This window comes from Microplitis mediator, chromosome 3 (assembly GCF_029852145.1).
Source record: "Microplitis mediator isolate UGA2020A chromosome 3, iyMicMedi2.1, whole genome shotgun sequence".
Lineage (NCBI taxonomy): Eukaryota > Metazoa > Arthropoda > Insecta > Hymenoptera > Braconidae > Microplitis > Microplitis mediator.
This window is the reverse complement of record NC_079971.1, coordinates 23,915,622-23,938,667: the sequence shown is the minus strand read 5'-3', so window position 1 is coordinate 23,938,667 and position 23,046 is coordinate 23,915,622. Positions and strand designations below refer to the sequence as shown.

General features: G+C 31.0%; 1 protein-coding gene across 4 annotated transcripts; it reads left to right on the top strand.

Moving 5' to 3' along the window:
- Positions 1-1,501: 1,501 nt before the first annotated feature.
- LOC130666160 (insulin receptor substrate 1) lies at positions 1,502-15,100 on the top strand. Of its 4 annotated transcripts, XM_057466959.1 has the most exons (9): positions 1,502-1,791; positions 2,769-3,301; positions 3,693-3,835; positions 5,738-6,041; positions 6,214-6,348; positions 6,997-7,302; positions 9,715-11,033; positions 13,024-13,306; positions 13,380-15,100. In XM_057466959.1, exons 2-9 carry the CDS (start codon positions 2,899-2,901, stop codon positions 14,528-14,530), a joined length of 4,044 nt encoding a protein of 1,347 aa, XP_057322942.1. In that variant the 5' UTR covers positions 1,502-1,791; positions 2,769-2,898; the 3' UTR covers positions 14,531-15,100. The 4 variants fall into 4 exon arrangements, with proteins under 4 accessions (XP_057322942.1, XP_057322943.1, XP_057322944.1 ...); XM_057466960.1 differs by lacking the exon at positions 6,214-6,348; XM_057466961.1 differs by lacking the exon at positions 6,997-7,302.
- Positions 15,101-23,046: the final 7,946 nt, after the last annotated feature.

The window sequence follows — 23,046 nt, the reverse complement described above, 5'->3', positions numbered from 1 at the left end:
TTAAGAGTAATAATTAATTTTTATGACAGTCAAGTTAGCGAACATCTGACAATTTTTAAAACTTTGAAATAATAAATTAAAATGTTTACAAAATAAAAAAAAAAAAAATTCATATTTAGACAATCCGAAATTCAGTAGATGCATTTTTTAAAAATTTTATTACTTTAATTATTTAATTTTTTTAGATGTAATTATAAAATTGTCGGATGTCTACTACACTTACACTTAGTTAATTTTTCCAAATTAAATTTTTATAAAATTTTTTAATGAATGCAGAATAAAAACCAAAAATTGAATTTAAAATTTCACTTTCTAATTTAAAAAAAAAGAAATTATTTTCGAATAAAAAATTAAAAAAAAATATATGATCCTGAAGTTAGCAGACAATTAAAAATTTTCAAATGTATTTTTCAAGAATTTAATTGAAAAAAAAAAAAAAAAAAAAATTGCACATATATATAATTAAAAAAACTATAGGTGCAATTTTTTAAAATGTAATGCTTAAAAAAAAAAATTCAAAAATTAGACGTCGGCTAATTTCAGTGTCATAAATAGGGCCAGGATTTTTGCTTTAATTTAAAATTAATCAATAATAAATAATGGTGTCAAATTTTTGATATTACGGAAAAGATATTAGTCGTATAAAAAAATTTTGCAAGCAAAAGTTGTAGGAAATTTAATTTTATAAAAAAAAAGTCTTTTATAATTTTGTCTTAGGACCAAAAAGAAAGTCGTAATTTTAAAATTAAGATTTTCATGATTCTCAAAAATTTGAATTATTCATTATAAATCTTAATTTTGGAATTACGGTGAAAATATTGGCCATATAAAAAAATTTTTCGAGTAAAAGTTGTTTAGAATTTAATTTTTCTAAAAAAATGTCTCTTATTATTTTTTCTTAGGACTAAAAAGAAAGCCGTAATTTCAAAATTAAGATTTTCATAATTATCAAAAATTTGAATTATTCATTATGAATCTTAATTTTGTAATTACGGTGACAATATTGGTCATATAAAAAAATCTAAAGAGACATTTTTTCTAGAAAATTAAATTTCCTTTAACTTTTGTTCCAAAACTTTTCTGATAAGACCAATATTTTCGCGATAATATCAAACATTTGAACCATTCATTCGAAATCAAGGCAAAAATCTTGTCTTAAGTCATAAATTTTTTTTTCAAGTTAAAAAAAAAAGTAATTATCTAATAATTTTCTTAACAAATATATAGAAGCTTACAAACTCATAATCACCAAAAAAAAAACCTTTAATTTGAAACCCCGCGCATCCGAAATTCAAATTTTCCCGCCTTACAAATTCAAACTCCAGATGCCGCTGAAGCTCATTCCGTTCATCAACTCGCACCACAATTCCTTGCATATCCCACACAAATCCAAATACTCACACATACCCACATATATACAACTTACAAATATATATCAAAATATTATACGTAAGTAATTACGCGCTTGCGCAAAGGTTGTTTACAACTGCGGAGCTCACGATACACACACATGACCTTTTCAAGATGGACACGAGTATATTCGGTGGTACAATCCCGCGTGCGACGTAAACGTGCCATCATAAATATATATATTCTCGAGCATAATAATAACAACACTTACAATCTAATTCCATACTTAATAACTTAATAATTATAATAATAGACAATAAAAATACCGTGACGTTGCTTTCGTTTAATAAAATAGAGTGTAAAGTGTCTAGATCAAGGGATTAAAAACAGAAGTGACGCTGCGTCGTGGTGGCAGTAACGACAGCGATTAAATATGTACAAGTAAGTAGACAACAATCTAATTGTACATATGTTCATAAACAACAACAACAACAACAACCTTTTATTTATAACACCAGCAGTATTATTTTTTAAAAATCCCCACCCGCTACGCACCCGAGCTTTTAAAAATCATTAAAATAATTATCATTATTATTATTATTATTTTTTCTAAAACATCTGGAGTTTATTTTTCTTTTTAATTGTGGACCTTGAGCCCTCTAGGTCAATACTAGCAACATAAACATCAAGAAAAACAATTGCGCTTTTATTTATTGCTAATTTTTATTATTTTTTTTTTGCGGGAAATTTGAAAATCAGAAATTGCTGTCGCAACATTTTTTAAGTTTTTGGGCCCGTTTTTTTTCATTACATGGCTTTCAAAGATGTTTTATTAGTATTGCTGTCTCACTTGTGATATTTATGTGTGTACATATACATATATATGTATATACATTTTTTTAAACCAATAAACGCGTGGATTTTCCATTGGATCTAGTGCATGATAGGGTTGATGGCCTATCTAGTGATAGTAGATGAGAAATAAAATTCCAAGGTGCGTGTGAGGGTTGCGCGGCTAAAGAATACAATATATATACACATATATATGTGTATTTGTGTATATATGTGAGAAAGGTAGTAGGAGAACCCAAAAAGGCGTTCCCTAACCTCTGAGTAAATGGGAACAAGTCGATTGGAAATAGTATAGTATATTCAACCTAAATCACATGTTTTGTATGTAATCGATTATTTATTTATATATATACATATATATATGTTTATATTTATTTAGGTTTACAGAAACTAATATGTTTATGTATGTTTTGTTTATGATTTCTCACCGTTTTAGATCATTTTTTAAAAAAACTTTTTATTTTTTAAAGCCCGCGTTAAAATTTTTTTTTTTTGTAAAAAATAATTTTTTGAATTTACTGTGGGTTTTGTAAAAAAAAAAAAAATAATAGTAAAATTTTTTCCAGATTTTGGTGAAAAAAAAAATTACCGCCATGTAAACAATTGGAGTTTAAATAAAAAATCGAGTAACGAGGAAAAGTAAAAAGTAGTAAAAGTAAAATAAAAATAAAGACGGGTTTTTTTACTAAAACGGCGATGTCTTCAAATCGGGGCCAGTCATCACCGTCGAAGGGTCCGATAGTGAGATGCGGACATCTCCGTAAAAGTGGGTCCCTTATATCGGGACTTAAGCCGCTGAAGAAAAAGTACTTTGTGCTGCGCGGTGACGCTCCAGGACATCCGGCCTGCCTCGAGTACTATGATAATAAGAAAAAGTTTGACAACAAACATCAGCCGAAGCGGACGATAACTATGAAGAGCTGCTACAATATTAATCGACGCAATGACACTAAACATAAGCACGTTATCGCGCTTTATACTAAGGACGGATGTTTCTCACTGATCCTCGACAATGATAAAGAAGTTGACGAGTGGCTCACTTCCATGCTTCTACTCTCTGGTGATGTTCCTGATGGTGAACAGCCTCGTCCCACATTTGGTACTTTTATTTATTTATTTTTATATATAAATGCAGAGAAAAAAAAAATTTTTTGGCGCAAAAAAAATTTTTTATCATGAATTTTAAAAAAAATTTTATTAAGACGAAGAAATTTCTCATCAGGAAATTTTTTTTCGCTCCAAGAAATTTTTTGTTTCAAATTTGTGGTGCAAAAAATTAATAGGAACAAGTAAATTTTTTTTTTCTGCGCAGGAAATGGGAATTTCTTGGCGCCAAAAAAATTTTGCGTTTTGAATTGAAAAAAAAAATTTACTGAGCTAAAAAAATTTCTCATTGCGAGAAATTTTTACTGAAAAAATTTTTGTTTTCTATTTGTAATGCAAAAGTTTTCTTGGTGGGAATTTACTAATAAATTATTATATATTTTTAGAACACGTTTGGGAAGTAACTTTACAAAAAAAAGGTCTTGCTGAACGTATGAATATATATGGATCCTATCGTCTTTGTTTGACTGATCACTCGCTGAGTTTAATAAAAGCTGGGGACAAAAAGTCTGACTGCCTTGAATTTCCAGTAATTTTATTATTATTATTATTAATATTAATAAATATTAAGCTTTTTATTTTTTACTGAACGATAAACTTATTTATGGTATCGTTCTTTAATGAGTCTGATATATTTTAATTGACAAGACTCTTAATTTTCAGTTGCTAATTAATTTTAAAATTTTTAAATTAAGGAATAGCGTAAACGTACCAATAGATGGACGGTAAATTTTCTTAAATTTTTTTATTTATGTATATTAGTTATTACAAATATAGTTTACAGGTTGTCTGTCACATGCTTAGTAGTGGCGGCGCTTTTGAAGCAAAACGTCGTCACACCAAATAAAAATATTTTTTTTTATGATTATAACATATATTAAATTTTTAAAAATTATTTTCTAACATCAAAAATATATATGAGGGTGGTCTTTAAAAATTAAATGTTTTCAGGCGCCCCATAAAAAGCTTCTTTTTAGTAAAAAAATAAGTGGGGAATTTGATTTTTTTTTTTTTCACTAAAAAGAACACGTGCCGCAGGACAATCAGTTCATTTTTCGATACAATCGCGGTTTTTTTTAAATATCTCATGAACTATGCAGATTAAAGGAAAAAATCATAAGAACAATTTTGTAGGAAATTAAATTCTTAACAAAAAAAGTCATATTTGTTTTTTTTATAAAATGTATATTTATGAAGATATTTTAAAAAAACGTTTTTAGATCTTATGCATTGAGCGTTTTTAAGATTACAAATTTTAAAAATAACATTTTCTAAGTATATAGAAACTATAACAAGCATTAATTATTGATATGTTATGAGTTACGAAGTCTATATTTAAAAAAAAAAGTTATTTTAAACATTCGTAATCCTCAAAATGCTCAATTAATAAGATGTAAAAAAGTTTTTTTAAAATATCTTCATAAATACACATTTTATAAAAAAAATGAATACGACCTTTTTTGTCAAGAATTTAATTTCCTACAAAATTGTTCTCAAGATTTTTTCCTTTAATCTGCATATTTCATGAGATATTTAAAAAAAACCGCGATCGTATCGAAAAATGAACAGATTGTCCTGCGGCACGTGTTCTTTTTAGTGAAAAAAAAAAAATCAAATTCCCCACTTATTTTTTTACTAAAAAGAAGCTTTTTATGGGACGCCTGAGAAAATTTTTTTTTTTTTTAGTAGGGTAAGAGCACCAGTACCCAGCCCCCAATCAGTAGCCAGCCGGTCATATACTTTAAAATTGGTTCAAAATATATATAGATATAATTTAACATGAGGTGGCTGGCTACTGGTTTGGGGCTGGGTACTGGTGCTCTTACCCTACATCTAAAATATTATTTGGGGTGACGAAAAAAAATCATTGTGAAAATTTGAGCCCTCAACAGAAATATTAAGAGGTGAATCGCAATTTTTGATTTTTTTTTATAAACGGGTTTTTGTCTCATAACTCTCAAACTATCGAGATAAACGAAATTGACTCAGATACATTTTTTGAAGAAAATTTGATGCTCTACAAAAAAGGTCTGATTGAAATTTTTCGTCAGATGAACCGTTTCCTTACAATCATGCTTTGAACATTGGTATGATTTAAAAATTTGATTTTTAAACTAGAATTTTGTAATTCATATAAAAATAAGTTTCCGGAAAAAGTCAATTAATATTCTTGAAGAAAATTTAATGTTCTACAAAAAAAGTTCCCTAACAATTTTTGCTAAATTCACTTCTTCAAAAATTATTCAAGGTTGAAAACAAGTAAAACGACTTCAATAATCTTTAAAAAAAATTTATTATGTTTCATTTTCATTTCTAAATTTTTTTAAGTCCGTCATTAAAATAATATTTGTCCATCTATTGGTGGGTTACAGTCCGATTCGATTCGATACGAACTATTCGGACACTCCTAATAATAATAATAATTTTTTAGTTAACAACAGTAAGAAGATGCGGTTGTATGGAGCGTTATTTTTACATGGAAGTCGGGCGATCAGCAGTGACTGGAGAAGGCGAGTACTGGATGAAGGTCGAAGACGCAAACATCGCCCTGAATATGCACACCGCGATACTGAACGCCATGAGCAGCAACGCGAGCAACCGCGACAAAGATGACTCAGGGTCTCTGTCATCTAAAACGCGAATGCGGAGTTTTTCCGCAAATGAAGCGAGCAAACCTATCACTGTACTAGGTGGCCGTCGTCCCACTCCGAAGCTTCATGGGTTTTCTCCTCTAGGTAACACTCATATTTATTTATTTATTTATTTGTTTATTTACTCACTCGCTGATCAGCAATTGAGGGAGGGTTAAAATAGTAATTACTAATTTGTAAAAAGGTTTAAAAAATACTAGAGTAGAGTAGAATAGAATAGAGAATAGTAACAGACCTGGGTACTGGGACTTTACAGAAGAGCAAACAGATCGTGAGGATCCATTGGTACTTAATGGACTTGTACTGGATAATAGAGAGCTCAATACTGTATCAGCTACTCCATCAATCAGTTGTAGTCAGTCACAGATTCACACGGGAAATTTACTTACGGGTCTGTTCTATACCACAGTAGTAGTTGATATTTATTTATTATCATCTTTACATATTTACTGGTATTTTTCATACTTTTATTTATTTTTTATCATCATCCAAATCCAGTAAATTCATTTTTTACTCGGAGTTTTTTTTTCAAAAATTTTAACGCGGGATTTAATTGACAGATTGCCATAAAAAAAAATTTTATTCGAAAGCTTTTGGTCTCTCGGTTAAAAAATTTTTTCGTCTCTAATTATTGAGTTCCAGCAAAAAATTTAATTTTCAAAAATTTTTTTTTTTAAATTAAACAAAAAAATTTGTACGTCAGGATCGTGAACTAGGTATCGAAAGCTTGCAAATAAATTTTTTTTTGACGTCTGGTAATTTTTTTACCAAAAATTTAATTGAGCTCGCGCTGGACCTGGAGATAAAAATAAAAAAAAGTAAATTTTTATTAAAAAAAAAAAAAAAAATATATATATATACATTCATTTACTCAATCATTGTACAAAGCAAGAGCTTGTAAGTCCGCCAGCTTTTATTTATTTTGAACCTCCCCGAGCATGAAAACGTACAAAGATTAGGGCGCAGGGACTTTAGCTCTGGATTTTAAAAAATCGGCGGCTTGTAAATAAAAAAAAAAATGGCCGAAATGGGTTTGCAGTTGGTGCAGGAACTAGAAGCCTTGGGACGTACGCACTTGGTTGCTCATCTACCAAAAGACGTCATTCATTAGCGAGTCAGTCAATCTGTAGCACAACCAGTACCAATAAATCCCAATCCATAATAACTGATGCTGCATCACCAATTTCATCTCCATCAACAACAACAACAACAACCACTACTTGTATATCAACAACAACAACAATCAACACAAACTCTTCGACAAAATCCCATCAGAGAACCCTGTCGCTGCCCTTAGCCGCTGTTATCAATCAATCGCAATCATCCAAAAGACCCGTACTGCGCTGTATGTATTTTATTTAACAACTCACTTGCTCCGACCTCATCCCTCGTCCTTTGGATCCGTATTTTGTTGTTATTATTTATCTTGCACTCATCTTAACATGTTTATCATTTTAACAACTTGTATTAAGTATCTAAATTTATATAATTAACCTTTAATGGATAATTGATATGCAAGGGGACGCTTTCTTAGGGATAGTGCTTAAAAAAATACGATTTTTCTGCTGGGAGAAATAAGTTTTGTTTGAGGTTCTGATTCTGTTTTACTGAGGTAAAAATTGCGGTAGATATCGTAAGGGCGGTTGGACAAAAGGTACAAATGAAAAGGTATGAGGGTGAATATATTTTTTTAGAGGATGTGATTTTTATTTGGGTGAAAAAATTAAAAAATAATAATTTTGGTTTTTTTTACCTTAAGTAGGGCCTATCCCAGGTACCATAAGGGCGTGAATTTTTTTATTGACAATGGATGTAATTTCAGTTTGAAAATGTAAAGAAACGATAAAAATTTTTTGATGTTTTATGGGCCCTTATGGTTCCCGAGATAGGCTTTACTAGTTACCAGGAACCATAAGGTCGTAAAAAATTTTTAACGATATAATTTTCACTTAAAATTGTAAAAATAAAAAATTCAAATTTAATTTTTTTTAGCCCTTATGGTTTCCGGGATAGGCCCTACTAGTTACCAGGAAACACAAGGACGTAAAATTTTCTTTGAGAATGTGATTTTCACCTAAAAATAAAAAATTCAAATTGAAAAAATTTTTTGTAGCCCTTATGGTTCTTGGGATAGGCCCTACCAGGTACCAGGAACCATAAGGGCGTAAAAATGTTTTAACGATGTAATTGTCATTTAAAATTGTAAAAATAAAGAATTCAAATTAAATTTTTTTTAGCCATTATGGTTTCCGGGATAGGCCCTACTAGGTACCAGGGCCTTTAAGGGCCTAAATTTTCTTTAACGATATGATTTTCATCGAAAATTATAAAAATGATAAATTCAAATTTGTAATTTTTTTTAGCCCTTATGGTTTTCGGGATAGGTCCTACTAGCCACCAGGAACCATAAGGTTGCAATTTTTTTTAACGATATAATTTTCACTTAAAATTGTAAGAATAAAAAATTCAAATTTAATTTTTTTTAGCCCTTATGGTTTCCGGGATAGGCCCTACTAGTTACCAGGAAACATAAGGACGTAAAATTTTTTTTGAGAATGTGATTTTCATCTAAAAATAAAAAATTCAAGTTGAAAAAATTTTTTTTTTAGCCCTTATGGTTCTTGGGATAGGCCCTACCAGGTACCAGGAACCATAAGGGCGTAAAAATGTTTTAACGATGTAATTGTCACTTAAAATTGTAAAAATAAAGAATTCAAATTAAATTTTTTTTAGCCCTTATGGTTTCCGGGATAGGCCCTATTAGATACCAGGAACCATAAGGTCGTAAAAAATTTATAACGATATAATTTTCACTTAAAATTGTAAGAATAAAAAATTCAAATTAAATTTTTTTTAGCCCTTATGGTTTCCGGGATAGGCCCTACTAGGTACCAGGGCCTTTAAGGGCCTAAATTTTCTTTAACGATATGATTTTCATCGAAAATTATAAAAATGATAAATTCAAATTTGTAATTTTTTTTAGCCCTTATGGTTTCCGGGATAGGCCCTACTAGGTACCAGGAAACATAAGGACGTAAAATTTTTTTTGAGAATGTGATTTTCACCTAAAAATAAAAAATTCAAGTTGAAAAAATTTTTTGTAGCCCTTATGGTTCTTGGGATAGGCCCCACCAGGTACCAGGAGCCATAAGTTCGTAAAAATTTTTTAACGATACAATTTTCAATTAAAATTGTAAAAATAAAGAATTCAAATTAAATTTTTTTTAGCCCTTATGGTTTCCGGGATAGGCCCTACTAGGTACCAGGGCCTTTAAGGGCCTAAATTTTCTTTAACGATATGATTTTCATCGAAAATTATAAAAATGATAAATTCAAATTTGTAATTTTTTTTAGCCCTTATGGTTCCCGGGATAGGTCCTACTAGCCACCAGGAACCATAAGGTTGCAATTTTTTTTAACGATATAATTTTCATCAAAGATATAAAAGTTTTCACGCCCTTATGGTTCCCGGTACCTAACAGCCTTATCCCTGAACCTTAAGGGCTAAAAAAAAATTAAAATTTTTTCTTCCAAACGAAATATATTCGGATTACAAACAATATAGTCGTCCTTTAAATCCTGGTGCCATAAGGGCATGTGTCCACCGGCCCTTAGACCTCCGTAACGCAAAGTTCAAATTTTACCTTAAAATCTCAAGCGACTTATTACTCGGCAGCTAAATAATTTTTTTTGCACCTTTCTACGCCTAACAACAATAATAAAATTACCGTCTGATAAATAAATAAATTGATTACAGGTACAGGTCGTGATCGTTGCGACAGTCTTCCATCACGAGCTCGTACGACGAGCGAAGGATTACCGGCACCTTTACTACCTCACCCGCGAACGAGTCACTTGACGCCTCACTCGACTCGCCCGCACTCGATGTACACCCGGGGACTGTCTTACTCGCCTCCAGTCTCGTCGATGCCAATCAGCCCAGCGTCGATTGCCTGCTCGACGGACTCTGCCGGTTCCTCGCTATCGATGGACGACCAGACGGACATTCTCGACGAGAGTGTGACGACCGGTCGTTACGGGCACTCGCTTACCCCCGACGAGCCAGTGATACTAGAAGAAAACATGGACGACTACGCCCACTGGTCAACCAGCTCCCATTTGCAGCAAAAATACTCTCCCAACTTCAAGTCCCACTCGTCATCTCAGCAGAGTTCCTACGTCGAGATGTACAGCCCCTGCGGTTCGAGTCCAGGTCGCGGAGGGACAATAGGAACTGGTCCAAGTCTAGGACCTCTGGTAAATAATATCTCCGGAAATTGTCCCAATGCTGGTACATATTTACCAATGAGTCCAGCGACGACAGTCCACAGTCATTCTCATTCGCGTGCGTCTTCTCTTATCGAAGAGGCGACGTTGCCTGACGGTTACGTCCCGATGGCTCCAGTTGGTGACGACGAGTACGTCGACATGGATCCTGCGACAAATCAAAACGGTCATTCATATCACGACGACATGATGTCACAACATGGTAGCAGTTGTTCAGTAACATCTGGTACACCCAGCACTGATTTACGTTTTAGTGAGTATCCATTGGATAAAGTTAGCAGTTATTTGACACCGTCTGAGGACGATCCGACGAGACCAACGCGTGCCTATTCTGTTGGATCACGTCCAGAACCAGCGAATCGCCACCGCAAAAATCGTATTGATATTGCGGTACAAGAAGCGAGTCGTGTACGTGCCTTTAGTGTCGGTAGCCGTTCAAAACGCCCGGAATTGGGACGTCTAGCTGCCAATATACACGCACGTTTGCCTACAACCGACACCACCGGTTCCCATAAGTCTAATTCAGCGCCACTGCTGTCGAGTTCCTGGGGACATGCTTCCGGATGCTCAGCTACTCTAGATCGAATGGAAGACTTGATGGAAATGGACTTTTCGCGGAATGTGCCGCCGACGACGCTCTCATCGACGCCATCTTCGTACTCACATTCACACTCTCATTCGCATTCTTATTCCACTGCCACTGATAATAGCTCGTACATGGACATGTCTCCTGGACAACCTCATCCGTCTGTTAATGCTCCTTATGTTGATATGAGCGGCATTAATAAGGTAATTTTATTTTTATTATGATCAACTTGATACGAAAAAAATTTACTGTGGCTCAAAAAATTTTTAAATCGATGAAATTTTACTAGAAAAATTTTTTTATTTAAGAAAAACTTGATAAAAATGAAATATTCTTGATTCAAAAAAAAATTCTTGGCTCAAGATAATTTTCTTGATCCAAGAAAGTTTTTCTTAATTAAAAAAATTTTTACATCAATAAAATTAGTGTAGAGAAAATTTTTGAATTTAAGAAACTGTTTGTCGATAGTCTTGATGGAAAAATTTCTTGACCCAAGAAAATTTCACTCGGTTCAAAAAGTTCTTAGATTCAATACAATGATGATGGAAATTTCAAATTCAAGAAATTGTGTATCAAAAGTCTTGATTCAAGAAAAACTCTTGACCCAAAAAAATTTTCTTGGTCCAAGAAAATTTCACTCAGTTCATAAAGTTCTTAAATCAATAAAATTATAATAAAGAATTTTTCGATTTTAAAAAAACTCTTGATACAAAAAAAATTTCTTGATTCGAGAAAAACTCTGGACCCAAGGAAATTTTACTCAGTTCAGAAAGTTCTTGAATCAATAAAATTACTCTGAAAATTTCAAATTCAAGAAATTGTTAATCAACAATCTTGATTCAAGAAAAACTCTTGACCCAAAGAAATTTTCTTGTTCCAAGAAAATTTCACTCAGTTCAGAAAGTTCTTAGATCAACAAAATTATAATAAAGAATTTTTCGATTTTAGAAAAACTCTTGATACAAAAATAATTTCTTGATTCGAGAAAAACTCTGGACCCAAGAAAATTTTACTCAGTTCAGAAAATTCTTAGATCAATAAAATTGCTATAAAAATTCAAATTCAAGAAGTTGTTCATCAATGGTCTTGATTCAAGAAAAACTCGACCCAAAAAAATTTTCTTGTTCCAAGAAAATTTCACTCAGTTCAGAAAGTTCTTAGATCAATAAAATTATAATAAAGAATTTTTCGATTTTAGAAAAACTCTTGATACAAAAAAAATTTCTTGATTCGAGAAAAACTCTGGACCCAAGAAAATTTTACTCAGTTCAGAAAGTTCTTGAATCAATAAAATTACTCTGAAAATTTCAAATTCAAGAAATTGTTAATCAACAATCTTGATTCAAGAAAAACTCTTGACCCAAAGAAATTTTCTTGGAACAAGAAAATTTCACTCAGTTCAGAAAGTTCTTAGATCAACAAAATTATAATAAAGAATTTTTCGATTTTAGAAAAACTCTTGATACAAAAATAATTTCTTGATTCGAGAAAAACTCTGGACCCAAGAAAATTTTACTCAGTTCAGAAAATTTTTAGATCAATAAAATTGCTATAAAAATTCAAATTCAAGAAGTTGTTCATCAATGGTCTTGATTCAAGAAAAACCCAACCCAAGAAAATTTTACTCCGTTCAAAAAGTTCTTAGATCAATCAAATTACTATAAAAGATTTCTACTTTAAGAAATTGTTTTCCAAGTTTTGATCTAAAAAAATTCTTGATCTAAGAAAATTTTACTCAGTTCAAAAAATTCTTACATCAATTAAATTACTGTAAAAAATTTCTACTTCGAGAAATTGTTAACAATAATCTTGATCCGAAAAAATTCTTGACCCAAGAAAAATTTCTTGATCTAAGAAATATTTTCTTGGCTCAAAAAATTCTTACGCCAACGAAATTACTAAAAAAAATCATTTTTAATTAAAAAAAAAATCTTCTTTCAAGTCTTGATTCCTAAAAATGTTTTTTCTTCAATAAATATCAATATTTGACCCAAGAAACTTTCAATTCGTCTATAATTAAATAATCGAACCAAGTAAAATTTTTAATTTTTCCCAACTCCAGAGTTCTCATCAATCAATGAATAATTTTTTGAATTTAAGTCGCGCCTCTGAAAAAAATTTCTTGACTCGTTTATTTTTTTTATCTCCAGTTCATTACAAAACTTACTAAATTATCTGTTTGTTTCTTTACAGATAAATCGTAATAATAATAACAATAACAATAACAATAATAATAACAATAACAATAACAACACAACTGCCAATCATAATCATATTTCAATTCATACATCGACAATAACAATGATGCATAAGCCAATAATAAAGACTTTGAAGCCAGTTGTCGAAGCCGAAGGACCTTTTCCACGATTGGAAAATTCATTGGACGAATTGTTGCCGCGTAACGCGAGTCCTAAGCAAAACCTCGAGGCTTCTTCCCCCATGCAGGAGGACTACATGCAGATGAACGGTCCACCGGGTAAGTAAATTAACCACCCGACAAATAATTCATCAATTAGAATCCATACTCACCTCGTAATTTTATTTTTCAGGTGTAATGCGAACTGCACCCGTCGATTTTCCCCAACCGCGCAAGCCACCTGAGGGTTACGTGGAAATGAACTTCAAAGCGCGTCCTAATTTAGAGCAGAACTACATCAACATGACAATGGGATCCGGTCTGCGAACGCGTCGTCGTTCCCGGCCGAACAATCACCGCAAAGATAAATCCCAAAGATCACAACCCATCGCTATAATGTCCAACAAACCGGTCCAGGCTCCAAGTTTCCTACCGTTGAACGGTAGCTCGACCTCTGAAAGCTGTGCGAGCACCCCGGTATCAATGGACGACGTAACGCCAACGTCCTCGGCAACAATTTTTCCGTTCTCGCTCAATAGTCCCCAGTCGCCGGTTAAACCCTTTCTCGGCCGCTCACACGATAACGATAACAATAATGAAGAGGACAAGACCAAGAGCATGACAACGTCGTCGGAATGTTCACCCGACGGAGACTACGCTCTTATGACACCTGCAGTAAATTCCAGTAATTCCTTAGCTGGTGATTGCGACGAGGAACGATCGAGTCCGACCCAATTTAATAATAAAAAAAATGAACCGCTGAGTCCGTTGTCTAAGCGGTTAACTGAATTAACTGTAAGTAAAATACGTACGTCTACGATAACTATGACGTCATCATCGTCAACGTCATCGTCAATAAAAGATGACAAGACGGAAATAAAAAGTCTCAAGCGTGAGCGAGATGAGAAACCACCGAGTCCAGTAAATCGCGACAAATCATCTGAGTTACCCCAGAGTCCGGTTGCTAAAAAATTGTCTGAGCTGACGGTATCGAAAGTGAAATTAAATAACTCGCAGAATTCATCCACCGGATCCTGTAATGTCGCGTTAAAAAATTCAATGTCACTTGGTGGTACGTCATCGTCATCTTGTTCGTCTAAAACGACGTCGCCTAAAGTATCTGACGATACAACACCGACATTAACACCAACTGCCACTCCTACACCAACTCCAAGTCCCCTTGACTCCGAGGGATACGAAAAATTACAACCGGGCGCGAGTCTGCTGCATTACGCGAGTCTCGATTTGCCGGAATCATCAAGCGGGCCTCCAGTATCGCCTACTCCTGTTCAAGATGGATTCAGGTACGCAGAAATAGATTTTGCTAAGCTCAAACAAAATTAATTATTATTATTATTATTTATTTATTTAATTAATTAATAATTAATTAATTATTTACAATGGAATTAATGCCATTTAGTTTTATCGAAGACTTCCGGATAGTTTAGTCGAGATTTTAATATTTTTAATTTATCAGGTATATATATATATACATATATATATATATAAATATATATATCAAGTATATTTGTATATAGTTAAAGTAAATTTATAAACGTGCTTTAATATTAATTATTAATCTCTCTCTCTTTTTCCGATTGTTTTTATTTCCGCGTTTATTTTTTAGACTCGGGTAGATTTTAATTTTTTTCTAATGAAATTTTTTTGATTGACGCGCTTATAAATAAATTTATAATACGAGTGCTTAAAAGTTATATATCAATTGAGAATAAAGAAAATAAAATATGAAGACTAAATTTGAAGATGAGAAGAGTGGGAGGTTAATGTCTATGTGAAGAAAACCCGTACGATAGCTCTAAGTCTTATAAATATTACTATATAAATATATAAATATGAATATATGTATAATATTAAATATAATATTAATAACGATAAATAAAAATATACATAAAATTTTGTGGATTTTTTATTCCTGTTTCGAAATTATTTTGACGCAGGCGCTATTATTAATTTGGCGCGAAATTTAAAAATTTGAAAAATAAACAAAAAAATTGCTCTCTAAATGCTCTTTCAGAATTCGCAATTGCGATAAAATTAATATTTTATTAATTATCAACAATTAAAAATACAAATTGTTCTAGTGCGCATGCGCTTTTTTCGTGTGGTGGCGCATGCGCATTAAAAAATTTGAAGTTCATAAAATTACTGTCTTGCCGGCGGCAAGTAACGTAGGAGGGGGTGGTGAAAAAATTTTTTAGTTCAGTTCATAGATGTCACTACGATACAGTAAGAGAAATATTCGTTAATTTTTCTACTGAAAATTACTGTGCAATTTTTAAAGCAACGGACATTTTTATGACAATGATATCGATAACAACCTGAGTATTAAAATTATATCGATGGTCAGCTTATGCTTAAAACAAATATTGCTTCTAGACGCGATTATACGAAAACAGACACTCTTCAAGTTCCATTTGCCCGTACAACGTCATATCAAAGGTTAATGATTACTGGTTGCAATTTCTGGAACTTACTTCCGTTTGAGATCACCTCCGTTGAGACACTAGATGAGTTCCGTAATCGATGTTATTTGTATCTATTAGAGTTAGAGGAAAATAATGTAGTAAGCTAGTATTTATTTAATAATAGACAAATGCCAATCGGCTATTTACATTATTATGATTATGTATTAATATAATATAATATTGCTGATGGGGACTCTAAGTCAATATACATTAATTATTATGGATACTGTACTATAAGAGTATTAAAGGAAAGTGAAAGTGGACCAGGTACATAATGAATGAGATTTGGAGACAATAGATACTAGTGGTGATTTGGTAATCGTGTGTGTTAATAATTTAATTTTTAATTTTCGAGTTGAAAGTTTGTAGAGAGTCCTCTAAGAAGTTGATAACAGAGCAATGTTCGCTGACTAGTTTGGAGATTCTATTTCTAGGCCCATGGTAGACGCAGCTCTTAGAAGTCTTAGCTGTGATTAACAGCCTGATGTTTCTTATTTACATGAGTTTATGAGTGAATGATTTGAGCGAGATATAATAATAATGGTGAGAATTTTTCGGAATTTTCGCTGAAAAACTCAGTTCTACAGTTCTAAAGACTTTTTTAGAGTTTCTCAGAGAAAAGTCCGAAAAATTTCCACCAGGGCAACAACTACCATAGTAATTATATTATATGTATATGCTTTATATATAGTTAAGATTATACTTAATAACTGTATTATTCTTTTTTAAATATGATCACAGGGAGCAATTGCTTCATGACCCTAATTATGAAAAATAATTTAACCTATGTTAAGTGTCTATATATCAGTCAATTCAAATTGTTTTGAATCATTTCAAATAATTATTCTTAATCAGGGGATCTAATAAATAAATATGATTTTAGTACTGGTCCGTTTTACCCTCCGTATTATAATACGTCCTATTATATTGCGGGTGAAAAAATTTATTTTTTCACCGACTATTTGTAATGTATTGCAGTTTTTGATATATATATATATTTTTTTTTATCGTTATTAATATATTATATTCCAGATTAAAAAAAAAGAATTGAAAACGATCTACAATGTTAAAACTCCATTAGAGAAGGAATTGAAAAGATCTGAAAGTATTCAGAAGTATTGAAAAGAATTCAAATTTCATCAGTTTAAATACTTTTCAATTTTTTTAAAAATAGGGTTATTACAATGTGGATATTGCTGGCGATGTAATTACACTACTTCTAGAACAAACTTTTTACTTACTTTATTAAACTTTAGTCCAAGAATTTTACGTAGTATTGATATTTTTAATAATAGAGCTTTAAAACTATATAATTCTGTTTAATGTAGACTTGGATGGCCTGTAAGTATACGAAATATCGAGTTAAGAAATTTGACTCTCGAGACTTCGTTTTAGGAAATTTAATGCCCTACAAGAATATTCTAGAGCCAAATTTATTTTTCAAACGGTTCGAAAGTTATAATATTTTTAATGGACAATTTTTTTTTCGTGTTATCTAAATGGCAAATTTCAAATGTCTGCTGACAACCTTTACAATTGAGCTAAAAATTTTTCTTAACAGAGGAATTTTTTTCTCGGTATATAGGTTATTTTTAAGCCATAAATTCGATAGGTTGGTTTTTCTAGATCACTCTACTTAATATATTAGGGTAGTTCATTTCGAACGACTATTGTTTTTTTTCACTCCCATTTAAAAAAGTTTTTGTAAACATTGAAAAAAAAATCTCCTGCAAGTTTCAGCTCTTAATTTTAATTTTAAGAACTTCACGTTTGAATTTGAAATTTTCCCATTTTAAATACCTAGGAAAGTAAGGATTTTTTTTCAATTCTCTATAGCTCAGTCGCATTTCAAGTTATCGGGTCACCGTTTTCGGCATTTTTTAGGCAATTTAATACATTTCAAAAATTTTTGCAGTAATTTTACTGAGACTCTCATTGTTTTTTCTGTATTGGTTCTGAAAGTCTTTCTTTTAAGATAATCTGGGTTTTTAGTTGATATTGACTAAATAACGAAATTTAGAGTAAAAATGCAGGCGACGATTTTTTAGGAAATATGATTCTCTGAAATATTTTATTTACAAAATTCATAAAATCCCTATATTACGTGAACAAAGAACTTGAGCCACTTAACGAAGAGGACCTTTTTTGTAGAGAATTAAATTTCCTAAAAAAATGTCATCTGCATTTTTACTGTAAATTTCGTTATTTAGTCAATATCAACTAAAAACCTAAATTATCATTAAAAAAATAATTTTCAGAACCAATACAGGAATAACAATCAGAGTCTCAGTAAAATTACTACGGGAACTTTTGAAGAATATTGAATTGCCTACAAAGTGCCGCAATCGGCGACCTGATGACTTGAAATGCGGCCGAGCTATAGAGAATTTTAAAAAAAGTCCTAACTTTCCTATGTATTTTAAATGGGAAAGCTTCAAAATAAAATGTCGAGTACTCAAAGTTACAATTAATTTCTAAACGGTCCCGGGTCAAAATATCTAGCCTCACAAACCCAAGTAAGCCTCAATCCAGTCTCACTGAGTAAAAAAAGCATTTTGAGCCTCAAATGATGTTCAAAAAGTATCAATGAGCCTCAAATGGTGACCAAAGAGCCTCAAATAATACTAATCGAATTTACATTACATAGTCGAGTAGTAGGTTCATTTGAGGCTCATCGAGGCTCCTTGAGGATCTTTGAGAATCATTTGAGGCTCATTGAGGTTTTTTGAACATCATTTGAGTCTCAAAATGCTTTATTTACTAAGTGAGGCTGGATTGAAGCTTACTTGGGTTCGAGAGGCTAGATATTTTGACCCGGGATAACCCTAAAAATTTGCACACTACGGGTTATGCCGGTCTGACAGACCGCTATGAGAAGTACACTTGGTTTTCTTACTTTTGAGAAGGGGAATTTATATATTACACAAATAAAACTATATTTTCATGAAAAAGACATGATTTAATGATATTATAACCTTAATTTATTTTTAAACTACCCATTAGTCAATATTTTAATATAACCATATTGAAAAAAGTTTTATTGATTTCAAATTTGATTAGCGGTCCGTCAGTCCGCGGGGTTACCGTTCAAAGGTTAAGAGCTTGCAGGTAATTTTTTTCAACCCGGGTGGAAATTTTTCGGACTTTTCTCTGAAAAACTGTGAAAAAGTCTTTAGAACTTTAGAACTGAGTTTTTCAGAGAAAATTCCGGAACATTTCCACCAGGGAATGCTTACAAAAACATTTTGAAGTGGGAGTGAAAAAAAAATAGTCGTTCCAAATGAACCACCCCAATATAAAACAAGAAAATAGGTGTTGAAGTAAAAGTAAGTGTTAAAAGATAATAAAAGAAAGGAAGTGAGTATTTTTACGAGGATGCAAACGGGTGGGATGATAGTGGCTACTTTATCAGAACTACCAATGGACAACCTGAAAAGTGGTCGTTGTCTGTTGAACATATTACGCGATGCACACACGGAGGTCCGTATTTAATTCTCTCCATAAATGTGTATATAGGTTTTACTTGTTTTACTCTCTAGGGCAGAAATACTTTTTTTTTCTTATTTATTTATCTTTTTTTTTCCTTATAATTTTATTTTATTGAATTTTATTTAAGTAAACCCGTGGGCGAGGGAAACGAGGCTTCTAAAATCTCACACGGATCCCAATATGTAAATGTATGATTATCATCTCACTAAAATAACATACAGGAAGCCATTAGTTGTATTTTAAATCATTTTTTAAAAATACTTATTTATTTAATCTTCTTTCTTATTAATCTTTTTTTACATAATTAAAACATCACTGATTATATTTTATATATTTTGTTTTTATAAAATTATTTGACAGCTTTATTGACGTTTCTGGTTACTTTTTTATTTCTCATTCGTTTATTTTATTTATTTTCTTTAATTTCATTGTGGGATTGTGGGTTTTTATTACTCATTGGTCTAACTCTCACTTAAATTTTTATTTTATTACTAATAATAAACAAATATATCATCAAATTTATTTATATTTCATTTTTAAACAAACGATTCATTATTTTTTATTTACTTTACCAGATCTTTTCATTTTCGAAAATTTCGCTAGTTTTCACAAAACGAAAATAAAAAAATTTATTAAAAATCATTTTAAAGTTTAAACTTTTGGCTACACAAAAAAAAAACGGATTTTTTGGCTCAAAAAATTTTTTAAAAATTTTGTGGGACGAAAACAAATTTTTTGTTCCAAAAGTTTTTCGCGCCAAAAAAAATTCTCTTTTCTATTCATAATAAAAAATTTTCCCTGCGCCCAAATTATTTTTTTCTGAATACAGTTTTCACTCCCACGCAATATAATACCAACCATTAGATTCTGACATAAATTTCTAATGGTCGTTTTTATAAAAAAAAATTCAAATTTCAGTCCCGAAAATTTTCGTTATTTTCAAAAAAATGATAAATTTTTAAGACAAATTATTTCACAAATACCTCGAGGGATTTCCGTTTGTCTTAATGTATTTAAACAATACATTCTTTACCTAGAATTTTATTATCTATATCCGTCTTGTAAAAAAAATTTCCTGCGTCATAAAAATTACGTTATTTGTAAAAAAAAAAAAAACTTAAACCAAATAGTTTACAAAAAAATTATAAGTAATCTTGTATATAAAATCCCTTGAAAAAATATAATAATGAAAATTTGCCCCTAATAAGTTTCAAACAAAGTTTACACTAAGAATTACGTAGTGACAAAAAAAAAAAAAAAAAAAAAAAAAAAAAAAAAAAAAAAACACTTATCCTCACAAACACACAAATCAAACCGCGATAAGTTAGTTCAACTGCGGCATCTCTTTAAAAAGACAAAGAAAATAAATTTCGGCATGACTCAAACGTCACGACAAATATAGGCGTGTTATTGTCACCAAAGTTATATTATATATTAAACTAAACCGTACGTACATACATCCGTACTGTACAATTACTAAATTATTTTTACATAATTTAACACTAGAATCATCAGGCTGTCGATTGAAAAAAAAACCAATGCTCTAAAGTAATATAAAAAAAAGTTTTCTTTGTTACATAATCTTAGCGTCCCCACGAAATTCCGTTTCGCAACAGTGCAATAAACATAATTATTACTTTAATTAGTAGCAAACCAATTATAATTTCAAACACATGTTGCTTTTATAAATAAAAATGTTTAAATAATAATAATAATGATGATGATGAATATTTAAGTTGTTATGACGACGTTAATAAAACGCCATTGTTGGATTATTATCGCAATGACTTATCCTTGAAGCGTATAAGCGATTATACGGGTATCGTTATTAACTTGACGCACAATATTATTGGTTTAAAAATAATAAATATGTATGTACACTACAATTACTCATTTCTCAATCTTTTATAATCTTTTTTTTTCTATTTTTTTTTTTTACTCGCTAATTGTTTTTAAAAATAATCGACTTTTAATATTTATCTCACATAAGACAGGACTTGATCTATTATTTTATTTATTTTATTTTAGCGAAAAATTTATTAAAATTTCGAATTTTAGGCGAATTAAAATTTTTTTTTATGATTATTTACTATATTTTTATAAGTATGGGGTAAATGGGTCATACTAAAAATTTTTTTTTTTAAATTTGAATTTTTTTTAAAGAAAATTTTTAAAAATTTGTTTCATATTTTTCTAAGATAAATTGAACTTTTCAAAATTTTAGAAAAATTATTAGTGTCAAATTTTTTTCGAAAAATTAAAAAAAAATTAAAAGTAAAATATTGCATTTGAAAAAAAAAAATTTCTTGTCAAACTGACCCCAGTTTCTACAAGCAAGTAAAAATTTCATTTCATCCCTGCTCGAAAAATTTTTTCAAATTTTGGATTTCTGTAACTGGTATAAATTAATAACTTTTAATTGATGATGATGAAAAAAAATTTAACCGTAAAATTTTTCCAAATGAGCGTCCCCGGAAGACAAAGAACTAGATTGTGTTGTTTGTTAGACTAATAGTTTTAAAGTAAATCTTAAGTGGTACGTAGTTGTGTGTCTGAATGAACCGTGAAATGATCTGATGAATGAGGGGCTGCTCTTGACGCGTTTCCTTGACTCCCTTTTCCTTGCCTAGAGCGCCCGGTACCCGGCACCAGCAACTCAGACCATACCAACCCATCAATGAGTATAATCTTCTATCCGGACTCACTACCTTACTTTTTACCTCAAAGGGTCTGGATTATTGCCCTAAAAACTATAACTTTTTTTGTTTCCATAATTCGATGAGCTACCGTCCGATTATTTACCAAACCCGAAATTTTTTCGTCATCATGAGTTTTCACTTTTTCACAAATTATTTAATTACGAAAACCAACAAATATTTCTCAATAACAATCCGCCTTTTTTTGAAAATTTTCAATTTTCTTAGCGGGAAGATAAAAAAAATTTGAAAAATTTTTGGCCAAAATCACAGAATTTTATTCGAAGCCCGAAATTTTATTATTTTTGATAAACAGACCGAAAATTGGCGGATAAATTGAGCCGGCCTATTTTCGGTTTTTCTTAGGCTGGATTCTAGGCATTTTTCCGGCAAAAAAAAATTATGATCCTAAAGTTAGCAGCCAATAAATAATTTTCGGATTTTGGTTCCAACCAATGAATTAAAAAAAAAATGAAAAATAAAAATATGGACATGTAGAAAATTTTAAAAACTACAGGTGCAATTTTTTCAAATATTTTTTTTTTATAATTTATCTGAAAAAAAAAAATCCAAAAATTATTAGACCTCGGCTAACTTCAGTTTTATAAAAAATTTCATTATTATTTTTGATAGAAATTGTAATAGAAAAATTTAAACAAAAAGATAATTCAGAGAGTAAGATTACATCGAGGACACGGTTATAGATATGGGTTTAAAAAATCCTTAAATAGATAACGTGTCTGAAAAGCTCAGGAAGTCTCTACTCAGCGGAGGCTCTAAGGATCTCGAAGACGGACTGAGGTAAAAAAGAAACCGCTTATGGTGGTCGCAATAAACTTTCTGTCTCGAGAAAGATCTCTTATATGTTGCGGGCGGAGCATATAAAATGTACTGATGTATATATTCACCATATATACATGTACAATATATACATATATGCAGGATTCAAAGGTGCGGCGCAACAATTTGACCCCGGCAATTATGTTAAACTCCTAATTTTCTCGTGACGACTTCGCTGTTAAAAAAAAATAATAAAAAAAATTTCTTCATTTAAAATTACAATTTTTGTCTCGATGTCTATACGCAACTACATGTCGCAATTTAAAAAATATTAACGCGAAATTCGGATGAAAATGTTTATTTTTAATTGGTATCGTAAAGAAATAAAAATAGTTTAGTTGTTTTTTAT